This window comes from Muscardinus avellanarius, assembly GCF_963383645.1.
Source record: "Muscardinus avellanarius genome assembly, chromosome: 2".
NCBI classification, from domain to species: Eukaryota; Metazoa; Chordata; class Mammalia; order Rodentia; family Gliridae; genus Muscardinus; species Muscardinus avellanarius.
In genome coordinates this window covers 127919813-127936773 of record NC_137787.1, presented here as the reverse complement: position 1 = coordinate 127936773, position 16961 = coordinate 127919813, and the positions used below count along the sequence as shown (strand labels likewise).

General features: G+C 38.0%; 1 protein-coding gene across 1 annotated transcript in view; it reads left to right on the top strand.

Annotated features, from left to right (window-relative positions):
• Positions 1-16961, top strand: part of KATNAL1 (katanin catalytic subunit A1 like 1) — a gene marked incomplete at both ends in the record, with an annotated part of 102420 nt that overhangs the window by 64557 nt on the left and 20902 nt on the right. Inside the window, 3 exons of the mRNA XM_080689792.1 lie at positions 3423-3581; positions 4507-4633; positions 7230-7364. Of these exons, the coding sequence (XP_080545918.1) occupies positions 3423-3581; positions 4507-4633; positions 7230-7364 (421 nt within the window). The remainder of the gene's footprint in view (positions 1-3422; positions 3582-4506; positions 4634-7229; positions 7365-16961) is intronic.

The following is a 16961-nucleotide window of genomic DNA, read 5'->3' as shown; positions in this document are numbered from 1 at the left end:
AAAAGTGGATGGATTTGTGAGGGATATAGAAGGTATGAGTGAGAGGGACAAGCCATATGCTCCCAAGTTTCAGGTAGAATTGAAAGGCTATATGGTGGCTTCTGACACCACCTACCAGAGTTGGGCCACACTCCCCAGGCTGAGAGTGTAGTTTCCCATGATTGCCCTCACATCAGACACCATCCACAAACTTGCAGGTCCCAGTCTACCATCACTCAGACTAGCTGGCTCCAAATTCAAGGACTCTCTACCCCTCAGCTTTGATAATTTTTTTATGGTGACTTGCAGTACTACTCAGAAAAGCATTACATTAATGACTATGGTTTTATTGTAGCCAGAGGATACAAATTAGGAATGGGCAGAGGGAGACAAACAGAGGAAGAAGTCTGGAAGAATACTGAATAATGTGACACTTTGTCTTCTCCTCTCCACTTTGTGGAGTCAGGGTGCTTTACTCTCCTGGCATGGGGATGCGTGACTGTGCAGAGTACTGTGAAATATGAAAGGGCTTTCAAGCTCTTTTTCTCCAAAGTTTGCACTGGGTTAATTAGGTAGGCGTGATCAATCGAATCATTTCCTGTGGATCGCCATCTTTAGTCCCTTCTCTCCCCAGAGGTTGATTTGATGTCACATGGTTCAAAGCCCTAACTTTAATCATTTTTAGAGCATGGTCAGCTCTCATCCTGAGTCATCCTGTCCGCAAAAACTATACAGGACCCATTGTGAGTCATCTCATTAGCATAGTTTCAGAGCCCACCATGAATAACACCTGTCACTCAAGTAAATTCCAAGGCTTTAGAGGCTTTTTTCCAGGGAGTAGGGACAAAAGCAGCCAAATTCTTTTTTATACAGAACGGACTGATACTGGAAATGGAGAAAGGGGTGGGGGTAGGTATAAATAGAAACAATGTGTTGAGGCAGATACTCAGCAGGTACTTGGAAATAGGTAAGGAGCTTGGGATAGAGTTTTGAGTTTAAATTAAAACTGTGAGATCTAAGTAGTAGTTAAATGATACAGGCATGGATGAATCTGTTCAATTAGCTTTATAAAGGTATATAGGTAAAAATCTTAGAACTGCTTTGCAAGTATAAAGGGGAAGGGAGGAAGAGATCTGAAAGAAACTGAAAATAGCCACAGAGTAGGAGATGTGTCAGGAAAAGAGTGTGGTGCCACAGAACCTGCTGAATGGCACCTGGGTGTCAGGAGGGACAAACCACGTGTGAGCAGCATCGGAGTCAGAGCAAAGGCAGGAGAGAAGGCTGAAGTAGGGCCACTGAAGGAGTAAGTTTGGTGATTTTGTGCAGTGGCGGCAGGGAAAGGCAGGCTGAGCCTATGAAAAAGTAGTAGCATAGACTTTTTTAAGAAGGTTGGCTTCAAAGAGGAGGAGAGGTGGATTCTAGCTATAGAGGATTTGTAGGGCCAAGCAAAGGATTTTTTAAAATGGATAGATTTAAGCACATTTCAGTGCTGTGAGGAGAGTCAGTAGGCAGAGAGATAGAGAAAAGGTGATAATCAAAGGATTAATATTGCCAGGAGGTGAGATTTAGAAATACTATACTGTATCTATGAACTGTATGTATGTATAGATGCCAGTGTTGGAAACAAATTCCTTTGCAGGTGGCTACTTTACTGGCATAGGAACTGAGAGGAAATTGAAAGAGGATATTAGAAGGAAAATTGTGGACTTAGCTGCAGCTGTGCCTTATAACAGTGCCTAGAGCATCAGTTAGTTTTCATTTTTGAAAATCTTAAGTCTCACAGTTTAAAGCCTCCTTACAAAGCAAAAAGAAACTTTTATGAAACTAGTGTTTCAAACTCTTGTGATCTCCAGTTGTTTTGTGTATCAAAATTCTATAGCTAGAAAGGGCTTTAGACAGCTTCTGAATTTGGAGTTCATAAAACTTTGGCATACAAAGTTGTCTTTTCTTTTTTTAAATATAATTTTATTGATGCATTGTAGTTTCACACCATAATGTAAATCATAGTGATAGTGACATACATGTACTTGGGTGGGCTTTCCCCTGACTCCTTCTTCATCACCCTCCACCCCATACATGGTACTGAGATTGACATTGGTATTCTCACATATGTACATACAGTCAGTGGAAGTAGTTCCTTCCTTCATCTTCGCTCTCCACCTTCTTCCTTAGACCACCTCTCTGGCTCCACTGAAGTTTCTCCTCCATTTTCTGAAGTCCCTCTGGTTCCTCCATAGTTTCCACCTATTAGAGAAAACATATGACTCACCACTTTCTGTGACTGGCTAATCTCACTTCATGTTCTTCAGGTCCATCCATTTTCCTGAAAGTGACATAATTTTGTTTTTATTGCTGAATAGAATGCTGTTGTGTGTATATATCCACAATTTTATAATCTAGTCATCTGTTGATGGACACTCATGTTCTATAATTTGGCTGTTATGAATTGTGCTGCTATGAACATAGATATGCATTTATTACTGTAATACTCTGGTTTCAGTCCCTTTGGAAAGTACCTAGGAGTGGTAAAGCTAGATTAGATGGTAATCCATTCCCCATTTTCAGAAGACTGTATTCTAGTCTCCATAGTGGCTGAAGTAATTTGTAGTCCCACCAACAGTGTAGAAGAGTTCCAATTTCTTCACGTCCTTACCAGCATTTATTTATTTTGTCTTTTTGATGATTGCCATTCTGATTGTGGTACACACAGTTTTCAAAATCTAAACCTTTAGAAGATCATCAAACTAAGTAAGCAACAGAGTCAGAATTCCTCTTTAAAAAAATCATCATTGTGCAAAATAAAAAATGTAGTATTAGCTGTGTGTCTGAACTTCCACTAAAAATGTTGGAAGAAAACAGTAGTTATTTAAAAATACATTTGTCAGCTGGGCGTGGTGGCGCACGCTTGTAATCCCTGCGTGTGGGAGGCAGAGACAAGAGGATCGCGCAGATTCGAAGCCAGCCGCTTGCGCTGGCTTAGGAGACCCTGTTTCCAAATAAAAATATAAAAATAGGTCTGGGAGTGTAGCCCAGAGGGAGAAGGGCTTCCAGGAACCCCAGTACCACAAAAAAAAAAAAAAGAAAGAAAATGTTATCTTCATTATGTCTTAACAGAGGAATCACTCTTAAGTTGTATACAAGATTTTATTTTAAATTATTTTATTTTAAATATCTTGTGCTGGGTCCAGGAAAGATTCTTTGTAAATATATGAGAAGATTCGTTGTTGTTTAGGCTCCTTATTAGCTTATCTCTGGCTACCTCTGATTTGAGACATTTTATAAAATCAGTCTTCATTTTTCTACCCATAAAATGCCAAATGCCTCATGATCTGTAACCATTATGTTTACATTTTGATGAGAGAATGTTCATGTACTTCACCATTAATAGTTGATGATAATTGATGAAGAGGTATCTCTTGAAATTTCATTTTTTGAAATTTCAGGGTGTTCTAATGGTTGGACCGCCAGGCACAGGTAAGACTATGCTGGCTAAGGCCGTTGCCACTGAGTGCGGCACAACTTTCTTCAATGTTTCCTCTTCCACGCTGACATCTAAATATAGAGGGGAGTCTGAGAAGTTGGTCCGTCTGCTGTTTGAAATGGTGAGTTTGATGTATGCAAATTCCAGAGTGCTATGTAGGTAGCTGTATGATGCCCCCAAATCAGGGTCTGTTCACCTCAAAATTTTCTTAAAAAGAGCATTATGGTTGTATATAGCCAATTCTGGATACACTAATGAGAAATGAGATGGTGGGCTTTGTGGGATAGTTGGTATCTTCCTCTCTATGGTAAAAGCAGGCCCTCTGGCATCTTGTCTGCTCAGAGTAGAGAGACTGGCTATATGTAGATTTATTGGTGTTTCTGAATATCTGTCTGGTGGAGGAGATGTGTATTTTTTTTTCAAATTTTTTTCTTTTCTTTTTTTTTTCTTTTTTTTTTTTGGTACTGGGGATGGAACCCAGGGGCATTCTACCTCCAAGCTGCACTCCTAGCCCTCTTTTTTTATTCTTTATTTTGAAACAGGGTCTCACTGAGTTGCAAAGGACCTCACAAGATAGCTGAGGCTGTCTGCAAACCACAGTCCTCCTGTCTCAGCCTCCCAAATGCTGGGATTACAAGTGTGTGCCACCACGCCCAGCTTCAATATGTATTTTTAAAATTAGTTAAAAACTGACCTGTCATTAAAGTTGATTCCTTTTTCATAAGTGATTTGCAATAACTATGTAAGAATGCATATTTGTGGATAGAGGTTAATATACCTTAAATTTTTTTATTATCGAAATTTTCAAACACAGAAGTAGAATGAACAGTACAATGAACTCCATGTATTTATCATTTGACTTCCCCAACCATATAACTTATTTTTAGATTTTTTTTATCTGATTGAATTGATTTAGTCTCTTTCAGTAAGATGGTGGTGGGATTGAAGTTGAGATTTCAACTTTAATTTGCCCTTACTTTTAAAAGAAAAAAGTGGTTTTAAAGTTATTTTCTGAGAGTTTATTTCTGTAAAATCTTTTCACAAAGGCTAGGTTTTATGCCCCTACCACGATCTTCATTGATGAAATAGACTCCATTTGCAGCCGAAGAGGCACTTCTGACGAGCATGAAGCAAGCCGCAGAGTCAAGTCTGAGCTCCTCATTCAGATGGATGGTAATTGATATTTAATTCTATCTCAGAACTGGTACCTGTCCTTTTTGAATTTCATTTAGACTCTGGAAGTTCTCAATGAATAGGCTAGAAGGCAGCCTGAAATTATTTTTAATCATCTCTTTATTCACCCATTTGTTCATTTCTTGTTCATGAATTTAAAGAGTTTATTGTGTACTCAATGAATCATGTGCTATTTCAGGTTCTGAGGTTACAGAGAACTACCAAGGCCTTCAAGGAGCTTATTAGAGTAGAGGATCCAGACGCCCAGAGTCCTAGAGGCCCTTTTAAAGGCTCTGCAAGGTCTAGAGTATTTTAGTAGTAATAGCAAGGCATTTACTTTTTCTCACTCTTGTTTTCTCATAAGTTTGCAGCAGAGTTCTCCAGAGGCTATATGACCTGGGAATATCAGAAAAGATGGAAAACAGAAGCAGATATGAGAATCCAGCTGTTCCCTACTTAGTTGAAGATTAAAGTATTTGCAAAAGACTCTTACTATTCTTTTTGTTTTGAAATATACTTGCTTTTTATAAAAATATATTATTTATGTTAATAGGTAGTAGACTTATTGTTATTTAAAAATTAGTATTTTAAAATTTACTTTTATTTCTTTTGTGTGTGTGTGTGTATGTGTGTGTGGTACTGGGGTTCCTGGAAGCCCTTCTACTTTCAGGCTACACTCCCAGACCTATTTTTTACATTTTTATTTGGAAACAGGGTCTCCTAAGCCAGTGCACGTGGCTGGCTTCGAACCTGCGTGATCCTCCTGTCTCTGCCTCTCAAGCGCAGGGATTACAAGCGTGCGCCACCACGCCCAGCCTAAATTTACTTTTATTTCTAATGGCAAAGATGTACTCTACACATAGAAAAACTCTCGGTGCTCCCAATAATTTTTAGGAGTATAAAGAGGCCCGCGACCAGACTAAAGGATCACTGATCTAGATGGGAAGCATCTAGAAAACTATAATACCTCGTGGTATGTTCTATGGTAGAAGTAAAGTTGGTGCGGGGAAAACACAGTAGGAGTTGTACACCCAAACCAAGGGGTCATGGAAAGGAGAGATAAGCTGGGCTTTGAAGCTTTGGTCAGGGTCACCCAGACAAAGAAAAGGCACTGGGGAGCCACAGAAGGAAGGGAGTTACTGGCTCAGAACTGCTGCTTATTCTGGTAGTTCTGTGATAAAAAACCATATGAAAAAATAAAAACATTTAAAAAAATCCAGATGTTATTTCAAAACAGTAGTGGTTATCATCTACCAATCATTGATACTTAGTGATATTTATAATATGTGTTATATACTAATACCAGCCATTATATTACAAATAATATACTAAGAGTCCTTTCTCCTCAATGAGTTTACTGTTTTAACTTTACTTAAGTATGAAAGGAGAAGCTATGTTATATTTTGTGGAAGGGGTATAGGGAAAAACAGTGAATGTTTAAAATTGAAAAAAAAATCATTGAGTACAAATTTGACAGCAAAATTTCACTGAGGAGTGTTTGTGACTATTAGTTTCAGTTGGATAGTTTGATTATTTGTGAAATGGTTAAAATAGGAGTTTAGTAGTAATTTACTATGAAAATACACACTGACCTAGGTGGCTCTAAATTCACTAATTTTTTTATGCCAGGCTTAAAAGATTATATTAATAAAATTTGTGAATTTTGGGTGTACATATGTATATTATACACACACATACATATACATACACATATATTTACATATAAGAATTTCTGTTGTGTGACCTGGAATTTTTAAATCATTATTAATTCTGAAAAAGCAGATTCTGTACATACTTGTAGTTAGTTTGATTGTAAAAGGAAACAGTATATTCATCAGAGTTTGATTATTAGGTTCATTCTTAGATTTCTTTTCTCAGTTAATTTTTACAAGTCAAGTAAAAATATGAAGGACAAAATTTTTGCTATGTAACTTGTCTTTCAAAATTATAACCGCATGCTTCTGTATTAAGTAATGTGAACCCTCACTGTTCTTGTTTCTTGAGAAAATCAAATAAATTAGATTCAAAATGAAAATTAAACAGTGTTTGAGGGAACTCATGTTTATAAAAGAAAGAAAGAAGCTAGATGTGGTGGCACATACCTGTAATCCCAGCCACTTGAGCAGCCGAGATAGGAGAATGGCAAGTTTGAGGCTAGGCAACTTAGTGAGACCTTTTCTCAAAATAAAAATAAAAGGGGTTAGTGTGTAATTTAGTGGAAGAGCACCATGAGTTCAGTCCCCAGTTCTGGGTAGGGTGAGGGTAGAGAAAAACAAAAAGAGAAGGAAAGAAAGAATAAAACATACTAATTAAGCCTATTTTTCTCCCAAAGGATATCCGTGTTCATCATCTAACAGAGAAATTAGTTTTTATTGCATTTAGAACCTGGCATTAGATTATGTGAATTCTTTTAAAACTTTCTTGTTTTGTAGTGATCTGTTGATGTGTCTGGTTTTGCCATCCTTTAGAGATCAGGAAGACTGTAATCTTTTTATTATTGATTTTACCACCAACCATTATAGTAGAAATGTTACTTGAGTTAACTAAAGGGCTACAATAAAAGCACTGACAGCCTTTCTCCACTTCCTATGTCTAGGAGTTGGAGGCGCTTTAGAAAATGATGATCCCTCCAAAATGGTTATGGTATTGGCTGCTACTAATTTCCCATGGGACATCGATGAAGCTTTGCGAAGGAGATTAGAGAAAAGGATATATATACCTCTTCCAACAGGTATGATATTTTTCCTTTATTGTATTTTGAGCTCTGTGCCATCCATTTCTTGTTATCTTTTTCTGTTTATTTAAATCTTTATAGCATCACAAAACCAGTTTGTACTCAATGAAAACAGGCCACAGTACTCTATTGAAGTTCTTTACATTTTAAAGAAATTCTTACATTTAGAGCAGCATTTGTGTTAATATACTTGGTAGCATTAAAGCTTTTACATTCAAACTTGAAGAGTCTTTATTAAACTTTATTTAAATGATTAAAATAAAGGTCTCTTGAGGTCTTTTCAAAATATGCTGCTTTAAAATTTTAATTTCAGCTGGACGTGGCGGTGCACGCTTGTAATCACAATACTGGAGAGGCTGAGATAGGAGGATAACAGGTTCATGGCCAGCCTCAGCTACTTAATGAGGCTCTCGGCAACTTAGAGTCTAGATAAATATTCTTTATTTGCTTAAAATAAAGAATAAAAAATATGGCTGGAGGTATAACTCGGAAGTAGAATACCCTTGGGTTCAATCCACAGTACCACACACACAAAAATAATGTAATTTCATCTTGTTAATGAATGTTGAAATTTTCATAAGTGAATTATTTTATTTTGGGATAAAGTTTACATATAGTGAGTGAAATGTGTGTATCTTAAGTATATAATTTAGTGAATTTTGATAAATGTATCCTCCAGTTCAATCAATATGCCAATCAAGATGTAGGATATTTCTGTCCTCTCAGAAAGTTTCTGTGTGCCCCTGCATGTTAATTCAAACCTCATTTCGACAATGTGTTAGTCAGCTTTCTATTGCTGTGACAAAATACTTGGCATTATCAACTTAAAAGAGGTAAGATTTATTTTGGCTCATGGCATCAGAGGTTCATGGTCAGCTGACTTCATTGCTTTTTGACCTTTGGTGAGGCAGAACTTCTTGGTGGAGTAAAGCTGCTCAGCTTCTTGTGCCTGAGAAGCAGAGAGAGAAAGGGGTAGAGAGAGAGAGAGAGAGAGAGAGAGAGAGAGAGAGAGAGAGAAGAGAAATGGTTGAAGACAAGACAGATCCTTTCAGGGCAGGCCCCCAATGGCCTACTCCTCCAGATAAAACCCATCTTCTTCGGTTTCCACCACCTCCCTATAGAGCTGCCAACCTGGACCAAGCCTTCAGCAGAGGATGAGCCTGTAAGGGGCACTCCAAATCCAAAGCATAACAGACATTCGTGTTACCCAACTCATCAGCAGGAATTAGTTTTGCCTCTCGCTAAACTTCATATGAATGGAATCACAATATATAGTCTTGCTTCCTAACTACTTCATTCAGTATAATTGTGTGTGTGTGTGTGTGTGTGTGTGTGTGTGTGTGTGTGTGTGTGTGTGGCAGTACTGGAGATTGAACCAAGGGGCATTCGGTCACTGAGTTTATATCTCCAGACCTTTACATATTTTATTTGACCTCAAACTTGCAGTCTTTCTGTCACAGCTTCTCAAGTACTAGGATTACAAAGATGTACCCCTGTACCTGATGATTTTTATTTTGAGACAGGTCTCACTGAGTTGCCCAGGCTTTCCTTAAACTTATAATCCTCCTACTTTAGCCTCCCAAGTAGCTAGGATTGCAAGTGGGCACAACTGTACCAACATTCTTCTGTTTTTATTTGAGTTATTAGGTTTTTTTTTTTTTTTTACTAATGGTTTATGTAAGCTATTTATCAGGATATGTCAGTTTGTAGTTTGCTTTTTAAATATCATTTGTGTGTGGTGTGTGTGTGTGTGTGTGTGTGTGTGTGTGTGTGTGTGTGTTATTTGTGAGATTTATTAGGAATTGAACAGGGGCATTCTACCTCCTAGTTATATCCCTAACCCTTGCTATGTTGCTGAGGCTATCAATGAATCTGCATTCTTCCTGACTCAGCTTCCCAAGTACTGGAATTACAGGAATGCACCACTATGCCCCGACTATAGTGTCTTTTGACAAAAGGAAATTTTAAATTTTGTCTAAGTCCTCTTGTCAAGGTATTTTTTTAATGAATAGTAATTTGCATGTCTTAAGAAATTTTTGGCTCATTCCAAAGCTACAGGTTTTCTCTTCTGTATTTCCTTTTTATTTAAAATTTTTATTGGTGCATTATAGTCATACATCTTAATGAAGTACAAGATGGTGGAGGCATACATGCACACATCACCCAATTAGCCCTTACATATTTCCTGCCCCATTCTATTACCCTCCCTCCTTCTCATGTTTGGCTTAGTGATTGACATTGATATGTTGGTTAATGTACATCATGCACATTAGAGAATTTCTCTCTTCTCCTCAGGTAAGTTGCCTTATTTGCTCATCTATAGTATCCTCTTCTTTGTCTAGAGATCCTCCTATGACCCATTTTTCTCCCTAGCTTCAGCATATTAGGGAGAACATCTGATTTCTTATTATTTGTGACTGACTAATCTCACTTAAAATAATGTTCTCCAGTTCCATCCATTTCCCTGTAATGATGTAATTGTGTTTTTCTTTATGGCTGAGTGGAATTCCATTGTGTACATATCCCAAAGTTTTGTAATCCATTCATCTGTTGATGGACATCTTGGCTGATTCCATAGTTTGGCAATGGTGAATTGTATGGCTAGTTTGGTTTCCATTCATTTGGATAAATACCCAAAAGCGGTGTTGCTGGACCATATGGTAAATTCATTCCCATTCTTCTGATGATCCTCCATACTGTTTTCCAAAGTGTTTCCAAAATTAGTGTTTCCACTAATTTTGCAGTCCCACTAACAATGTCTTACAGTTCCCACTTCTCCACATCCTTTCCAGCATTTGTTGTTTGTATTTTGAATGATTGCCATTCTAGTTGGAGTTAGGTGAAATTTCAGAGTAGTTTTGATTTACATCTCTCTGATTGCTAATGATATTGAGCATTTTTTCATGCATTTATTGGCCATTTGAATTTCTTCTTTCATGAATTGTCTATTTAATTCACTTGCCCATTTTTTCATTTTGTGTTATTTGTTTTCTTTAGTGCTGAGTTTCCTTAGTTCTCTTTATAGTATAGATATTAGTCTTTTATTGGAGGAGTAGGTGGCAAAAATCTTCTACTGTTCTATTGGCTATAGGTTGTGGTTCTTGATAGCTTCTTTTGATGTACAGAAGCTCTTCAGTCTAATGCAATCCCACGTATTGATTCGCCTTTTAGTTTTTTGTGCCTTTGGGGTCTTGTTGAGAAAGTTTTTACCTATGCCTTTGTGTTGTAGTGTTAGACATATGCCCTTTTCAAGGAGCTTCAAGGTCTCTGGTCTAATTTCCAAGTCTTTGATCCATCTTGAATTGACTCTTGTACAGTATGAGAAAGTGGGGTTTATTTCCAGTTTTCTGCATATGGTTAACCAGTTTTGCCAACACCATTTGTTGAACAGGCTAACTTTTTTCCAGTGTATGTTTTTGGCCCTTTTATAAAAGATCAATTGGCTGAAAGTGTGTGGACTTGTTTCTGGGCCTTCTATTCTGCTCCATTGGTTTATATATCTGTTTTTTGCAAGTACCATGATATTTTTATTACAGTGGCTTTGTAGTATAAAGTCAGGTATTGTGATTCCTCCTGCATGGTTTTTGTTGCTGAGAACTGACTTGGCTATTCTGGGCTTTTTGTTACTCCGAATAAATTTAAGGACTGATTTTTCTAAGTCTGTGAGGAATGATCTTGGTAGTTTAATGGGCATTGCATTGAATCTCTAGATCACTTTTGGAAGTATGGCCATTTTAATGATATTTATTCTGCCTATCCATGAACATGGAAGCTCTTTCCATCTTCTAAGATTTTCTTCAATTTCTTTTTTCAGTGTTTTAAAATTTTCTTTGTAGAGGTCTTTTACCTTCTTGGTTAAGTTCATTCCTAAGTATTTTATTTTTTTGTGGGATATCCTGAGTGGATTTCTTTTTCAGTGGATTTATGGTTGGTATATAGAAAAGCTTCTGATTTTTAAGAATGATTTTGTATCCAGACACTTTGCTGAATTTGTTGATAAGTTCTATAAGCCTTTTGGTTAAGTTTGTTGGGTCTTCTAAGTATAGTATCATGTCATCTGCAAATAGTGAAAGTTTTTTTTTTTTTTGGTGGTATTGGGGTTCCTGGAAACCCTTCTACCTCTGGGCTACGCTCCCAGGCCTATTTAATACTTTTTTATTTGGAAACAGGGTCTCTTAAGCCAGCACGGCTGACTTTGAACCTGCGTGATCCTCCTGTCTCAGCATCCCAAACGCAGGGATTACAAGCATGTGCCACCACGCCCAGCTAATAGTGAAAGTTTGAGTTCTTCTTTTTCTATTTGTACTCCTTTGATTTCCTTTTCTTGTCTTATTGTTCTGGCTATAGTTTCAAGTACTATATTAAAAAGAAATGGTGATAATGGACATCCTTGTCTTGTTCCTGTTTTTAGGGGAAATTCTCAAAGTTTTCCCCCATTTAATATGATGTTGGCTGTGGGCCTGTTGTATATTGCCACTATGATGTTGAGGTATGTTTCCTCTATTCCAATTGTCTGAAGTGCTTTTAGCATAAATGGATGTTGGATTTTGTCATATGCCTTTTCACCGTCTTTTTAAATGATCATATGACTTTTGTCTGGTTCTGTTTATGTGATGAATTACATGGATTGATTTTCGTATGTTGAACTAGCCTTGCATCCTGTGATGAACTCTATTTGGTCATGGTGTATGATTTTCTTGATGTAGGTGTGTGTGTGTGTGTGTGTGTGTGTGTGTGTGTGTGTGTGTGGTACTGGGGTAGAATCCAGAGGCTTTCTACCTCCGGGCTATACTCCCAGACCTATTTTATATTTTATTTGGAAACAGGGTCTCACTAAGTTGCTGAGAGCCTCACTAAGTAGCTGAGGCTGACTTCAAACCAGTGTCATCCTCCTGCCTCAGCCTTCCAAGCATGGGGATTACAAGCGTGCACCACTATGCCCGGCTTGATGTAGTTTTGAATGCATGTTGCTAGTATTTTGTTTAGCAGTTTTCCATCCAGGTTCATCAAACATATAGGCCTGTAGTTTTCCTTCCTTGAGCTGTCTTTATTTGGTTTTGGTATTAATGGGATGTTGGCTTCATAGAATGCATTTGGGAGAGTCCCGTTTCTTTCTATTTCACAATACAGATTGGGGAGTATCAGGATTAGCTCTTCTATAAAGATTTTATATAATTCACTTGGGAAACTATTTGGTCCTGGGCTTTTCTTTGATGGTAGGCTCTTTAATCTTGTTTCAATCTCTTTGATTGCTATTGGTTGGTTTAAATTTTCTGTATCTTCTTGACTCAGTTTAGGAATGTTGTATTTATCTAGAAAGTTGTTAATTTCTTTCAGATTTTCCATTTTGTTGGAGTATAGTTTTTCAAAGTAGTTTTCTGATAATCCTCTGGATTTCTACACTGTCAGTGCTAATATCTCCTTTTTCATCTCTTTTCTTCATAATTTCAGTTGATTCTTTTTTTTTTTTTTTTTTTTGGTTAAGTTGTCTAGAAGTTTATCTTGTTAATTTTTTTTTTTTGAGAAACCAGCTTTTGGTTTTGTTGGCTTTCTGTATTGTTTTTTGGTTCTCTACTTCATTGATTTCTGCTTTGATTTTAATAATTTTCTGTGTTCTACTGGGTTTGGGATTCGATTGTTCTTGATTTTCAAGGGCTTTGAGGTGTCTCATTAGGTTATTTGGTGATTTTCTCTTTTTCTTATGTGAGCATTCAATGCTATTAATTTTCCCCTTAATACTACCTTCAAAGTGTCCTAGAGGTTTGGATATGTTATCTCTCTATTTTCATTTGTTTCTAGAAATTTACTGATTTCATCCCTTACTTCTTCTATGACACATTCTTTATTCAAGCAGTGTGGTGTTCAGTCTCCACATGTTTGTGTGGTTTCTCTGGGTCTTCATATAGTTGATTTCTAGTTTCATTCCACTATGGTCTGAAAAGATACAGGGAAGTACGTCACATTTTTTAAATTTGCTAGTGCTCACTTTGTGTCCCTGTATGTGATCTGTTTTGGAGAAAGTTCCATAAACAGCTGAGAAAAATGAGAACTCTGCTGTAGTTGGGTGGAATATTCATGTGTGCCTAATAGGTCCATTTCATTGATGGTATTCTTGAGGTCTGAGGATTCTGTTTTTTTAATCCATTTTGCAAACTTATGTCTTTTTATTGGGGATTTGAGGTCATTTATGTTCATTGTGACTATTGAGAGATGATTTTTAATTCCTAACATACTGAGTTTTAACTTCTGTTTGAGGTAGTGCTTGTTCTTGTTCTTCTTTTCTTGATTGTTTGCTTGATAGAAATTCTTGTTTCTCTGGTTTAGTGTGTATTACTTATTTTTTCTTTGCAGTTAAATATCTTTGAGTATTTCCTCTAGTGCTGGTTTGGAAGACATAAATTCCTTCAGCTTCTGTTTGTTGTGGAAGATTTTTATTTCCTTGTCTAATTTGAGAGATAGTTTTGCTGGGTAGAAAATTTTTGGCTGCACATTTTCTTTCAGAGTTTGAAAGATGTTACTCCAGGCCCTTCTGGCTTTCATGACTTGGTTTGGGAAGTCTGGAGTGTTTCTAATTGGTTTGCCTCTGAATGCCACTTGGTCTTTTATTTTTGTTGCCTTTAAGATTCTCTCCTTGGCTTCCTAGTCAGTTTCACTATTATGTGGCATGGTGAACCTTTTTCTCTGATCTTGTCTAAAGGGGGTTCTATAAGTTTCCTGTATCTGTGTATCTATCGGTCTCTTGTTCTATGTTTGGAAAGAAAAAAATTTTTTTTCCTGTGGTACTGAGGTTGGAACCCAGGGGTTTTCTACCTCCGGGCTATACTCCCAGACTTTTTTTTTTTTTTTTTTTTTTTTTTTTTTGGTCTTACTGGGGTTCCTGGAAGCCCTTCTACCTCCGGGCTACACTCCCAGACCTATTTTTACATTTTTTTTATTTGGAAACAGGGTCTCCTAAGCCACCGCGAGCGGCTGGCTTCGAACCTGCGTGATCCTCCTGTCTCCACCTCCCAAGCGCGGGGATTACAAGTGTGCACCACCACGCCCGGCTACTCCCAGACCTATTTTATATTTTATTTGGAAACAGGGTCTCACTAAGTTGCTGAGAGCCTCACTAAGTAGCTGAGGCTGGCTTCGAACCTGTGCGATCCTCCTGTCTCAGCCTCCCAAGTGCGGGGATTACAAGCGTGCGCCGCCACCACGCCCGGCTTGGAAAAAATTTTTTTTTTTTTTTTTTTTTTTTTTTTTTTTTGGTGGTACTGGGGTTCCTGGAAGCCCTTCTACCTCTGGGCTACACTCCCAGACCTATTTTTATATTTTTATTTAGAAACAGGGTCTCCTAAGCCAGCGCGCGCGGCTGGCTTCGAACCTGCGCGATCCTCCTGTCTCCGCCTCCCAAGCGCGGGGATTACAAGCGTGCGCCACCACGCCCGGCTTGGAAAAAATTTTGATACTACTTTTCTGAAAAGATTGTTGATCTCTGGTTTTACCTTCTATTTCTTTTCTATTCTAATTATTCTTAGGTTAGTTCTTTTAAAATGAGCCCATATTTCTTCAGTGTTCAATTCATGCTTTTGAATTGTTTTTTTTTCTAAGTTATATACTATGCATTCATTTTTGGAGTGATCATGTAGTAGTGAGATTCTATTCTTCATGTGGTCTAATCAATTGTGTATAATTTGAATTGATGCCTTCACTTTAACAATGGCATTTTTTTCTTTTAGGCTCTATCTTTTTTTCAGAAATCCTTTATTATTTCTACAGTTACATTCCTGATTTGACCTTCTGGAGATCTCTACAATTCTGTGTTGTCAGGTTCTTTTATTGTGGTGTTGTGGGAATGCATTGCTTTCTTGTTATTCCTTCTTCACATGATGTCAGAAGTTTGTTGGTTTTGATAGATTTCTCTCAGTCTCTAGATGTCAGCTGGTATATCCAAGGGCAAGTTATGTTGTATTTAACAGTGAAGTTTGAGTAAGGAGGGAAGTAAAGTCGTAAATGTAAGAAAAGGGTAAAGCCACAGATAGGATAGAATAGGATGAGAGTATGAGTTTGGTAAAGTAGTATATAGTAGAGATTAGAGATAGTAAATATGTAGTAGTATTCAAGTAGCCAATGTAGAGTATTTAGTATAGTGATATGAAGTGACTTTAATAAAAGACAAGAGAAAAGAGAAAAAAAGAAAAGAGGTGGAGAGAAAAGAGTAGGTATGTACAAGGGAAGAAGCTTGGGAAAGGGGTTGGGAAGAAAAAGAACAAACAAGTATACACACTCATACACACAAAAACCCAACAAAACAATAAATTAATGCAACCCTACAAATATATGAATATTCAGCACACTGGGTCTCTGCAATTTCTCTCTGCACAGCACCGAATACCACCAGCACCTTTTCTGCTCCAAGCCTCATTCTCTGAGTTATTCTCAGTCAATGCAGATGGCTGTTATCAGTGGGGCTGGATCTAGTGTTAAGCGCAGGTCACCCTCCATGCTTTCCACAGATGTGGAGCCTTGGTCTCTCCCTACCTCTATAGGTGGTAGATGCCGCTGAGACCAAACTTAATGTAAGAGTCTCTGTTCTCCACAGCTAGTGCTGGATTTGTCTGACTTTTCCCTGTTCACCATGATTGGGTGGTCTGTGGAGATCCTACTATTTGGATGTAGTGTTAAGCATAGGTCTCCCTCCATGCTTTCCACTGATGCAGAGCCTGAATGTGTCTGAACTTGTGCTATGTCCAACAATGAACTACACCCCCACCTTTGCGGGGTTGAGCCTCAGAGTCTCAGACCCAGGGATTTTATCATGGCTGCTCAAGTCCCTGGGGGCCCTGTGCTGGGCATTCTCCCGTGCCATGGCAGGTTCACTTATGGTATTGTTGAGTGCTGCTCTGGATCTGGTTCTCTGGAGGGTGTGATGAGCTCTGCCACTGCTGCTGCAAGTTGTAGCCAGTGTCTGTGCAGGAGGAACTATGCCTTACCTTTCCGATGATCTGTAGCCGCTTACTTCCAAGTCCTTGGTTGTTTTTCTTTGTGTTTTTGCAGTTGGGTGTAGTGATCCAAGATAGTGCCGCTGTGGTGCCTGCAGCTGCAAGGTGTGCAGGTTTCTTTTTTAATCTTTTTTCGGTCTTCTAGCTTTTTTTTTTTTTTTTTGCCGCCTTTTACTTATCATGTTCTTTTTAAAGTTGTGGGTTTTTTTTTTTTTCTGGCTTTTGTAAGAACTCTGTTTTTAAGCTAGTGGAGATTGGTTGTCCGCAGGACTGGTATGTGCCGCTTCCCTCGGTTGCTAACTTCCTGGAAGTCCTTTCTGTATTTCCTTTTGAACCTATATTTAAATCTGTGATCCATCTTAAATTAATTGTGTCTGTGGTGGTGGTAGAGGAGTGGATGGGTGGTAATGTTAGGTTTTACTTTTTTTTTTTTTTTTTGGTGGTACTGAGGTTCCTGAAGCCTTTCTACCTCCGGGCTACACTCCCAGACCTATTTTATACTTTTTAAAATTTGGAAACAAGGTCTATTAAGCCAGTGAGGCTGGCTTCGAAACTGTGCGATCCTCCTGTCTCCACCTCCCAAGTGCAGGGATTACAAGCTTGCGCCACC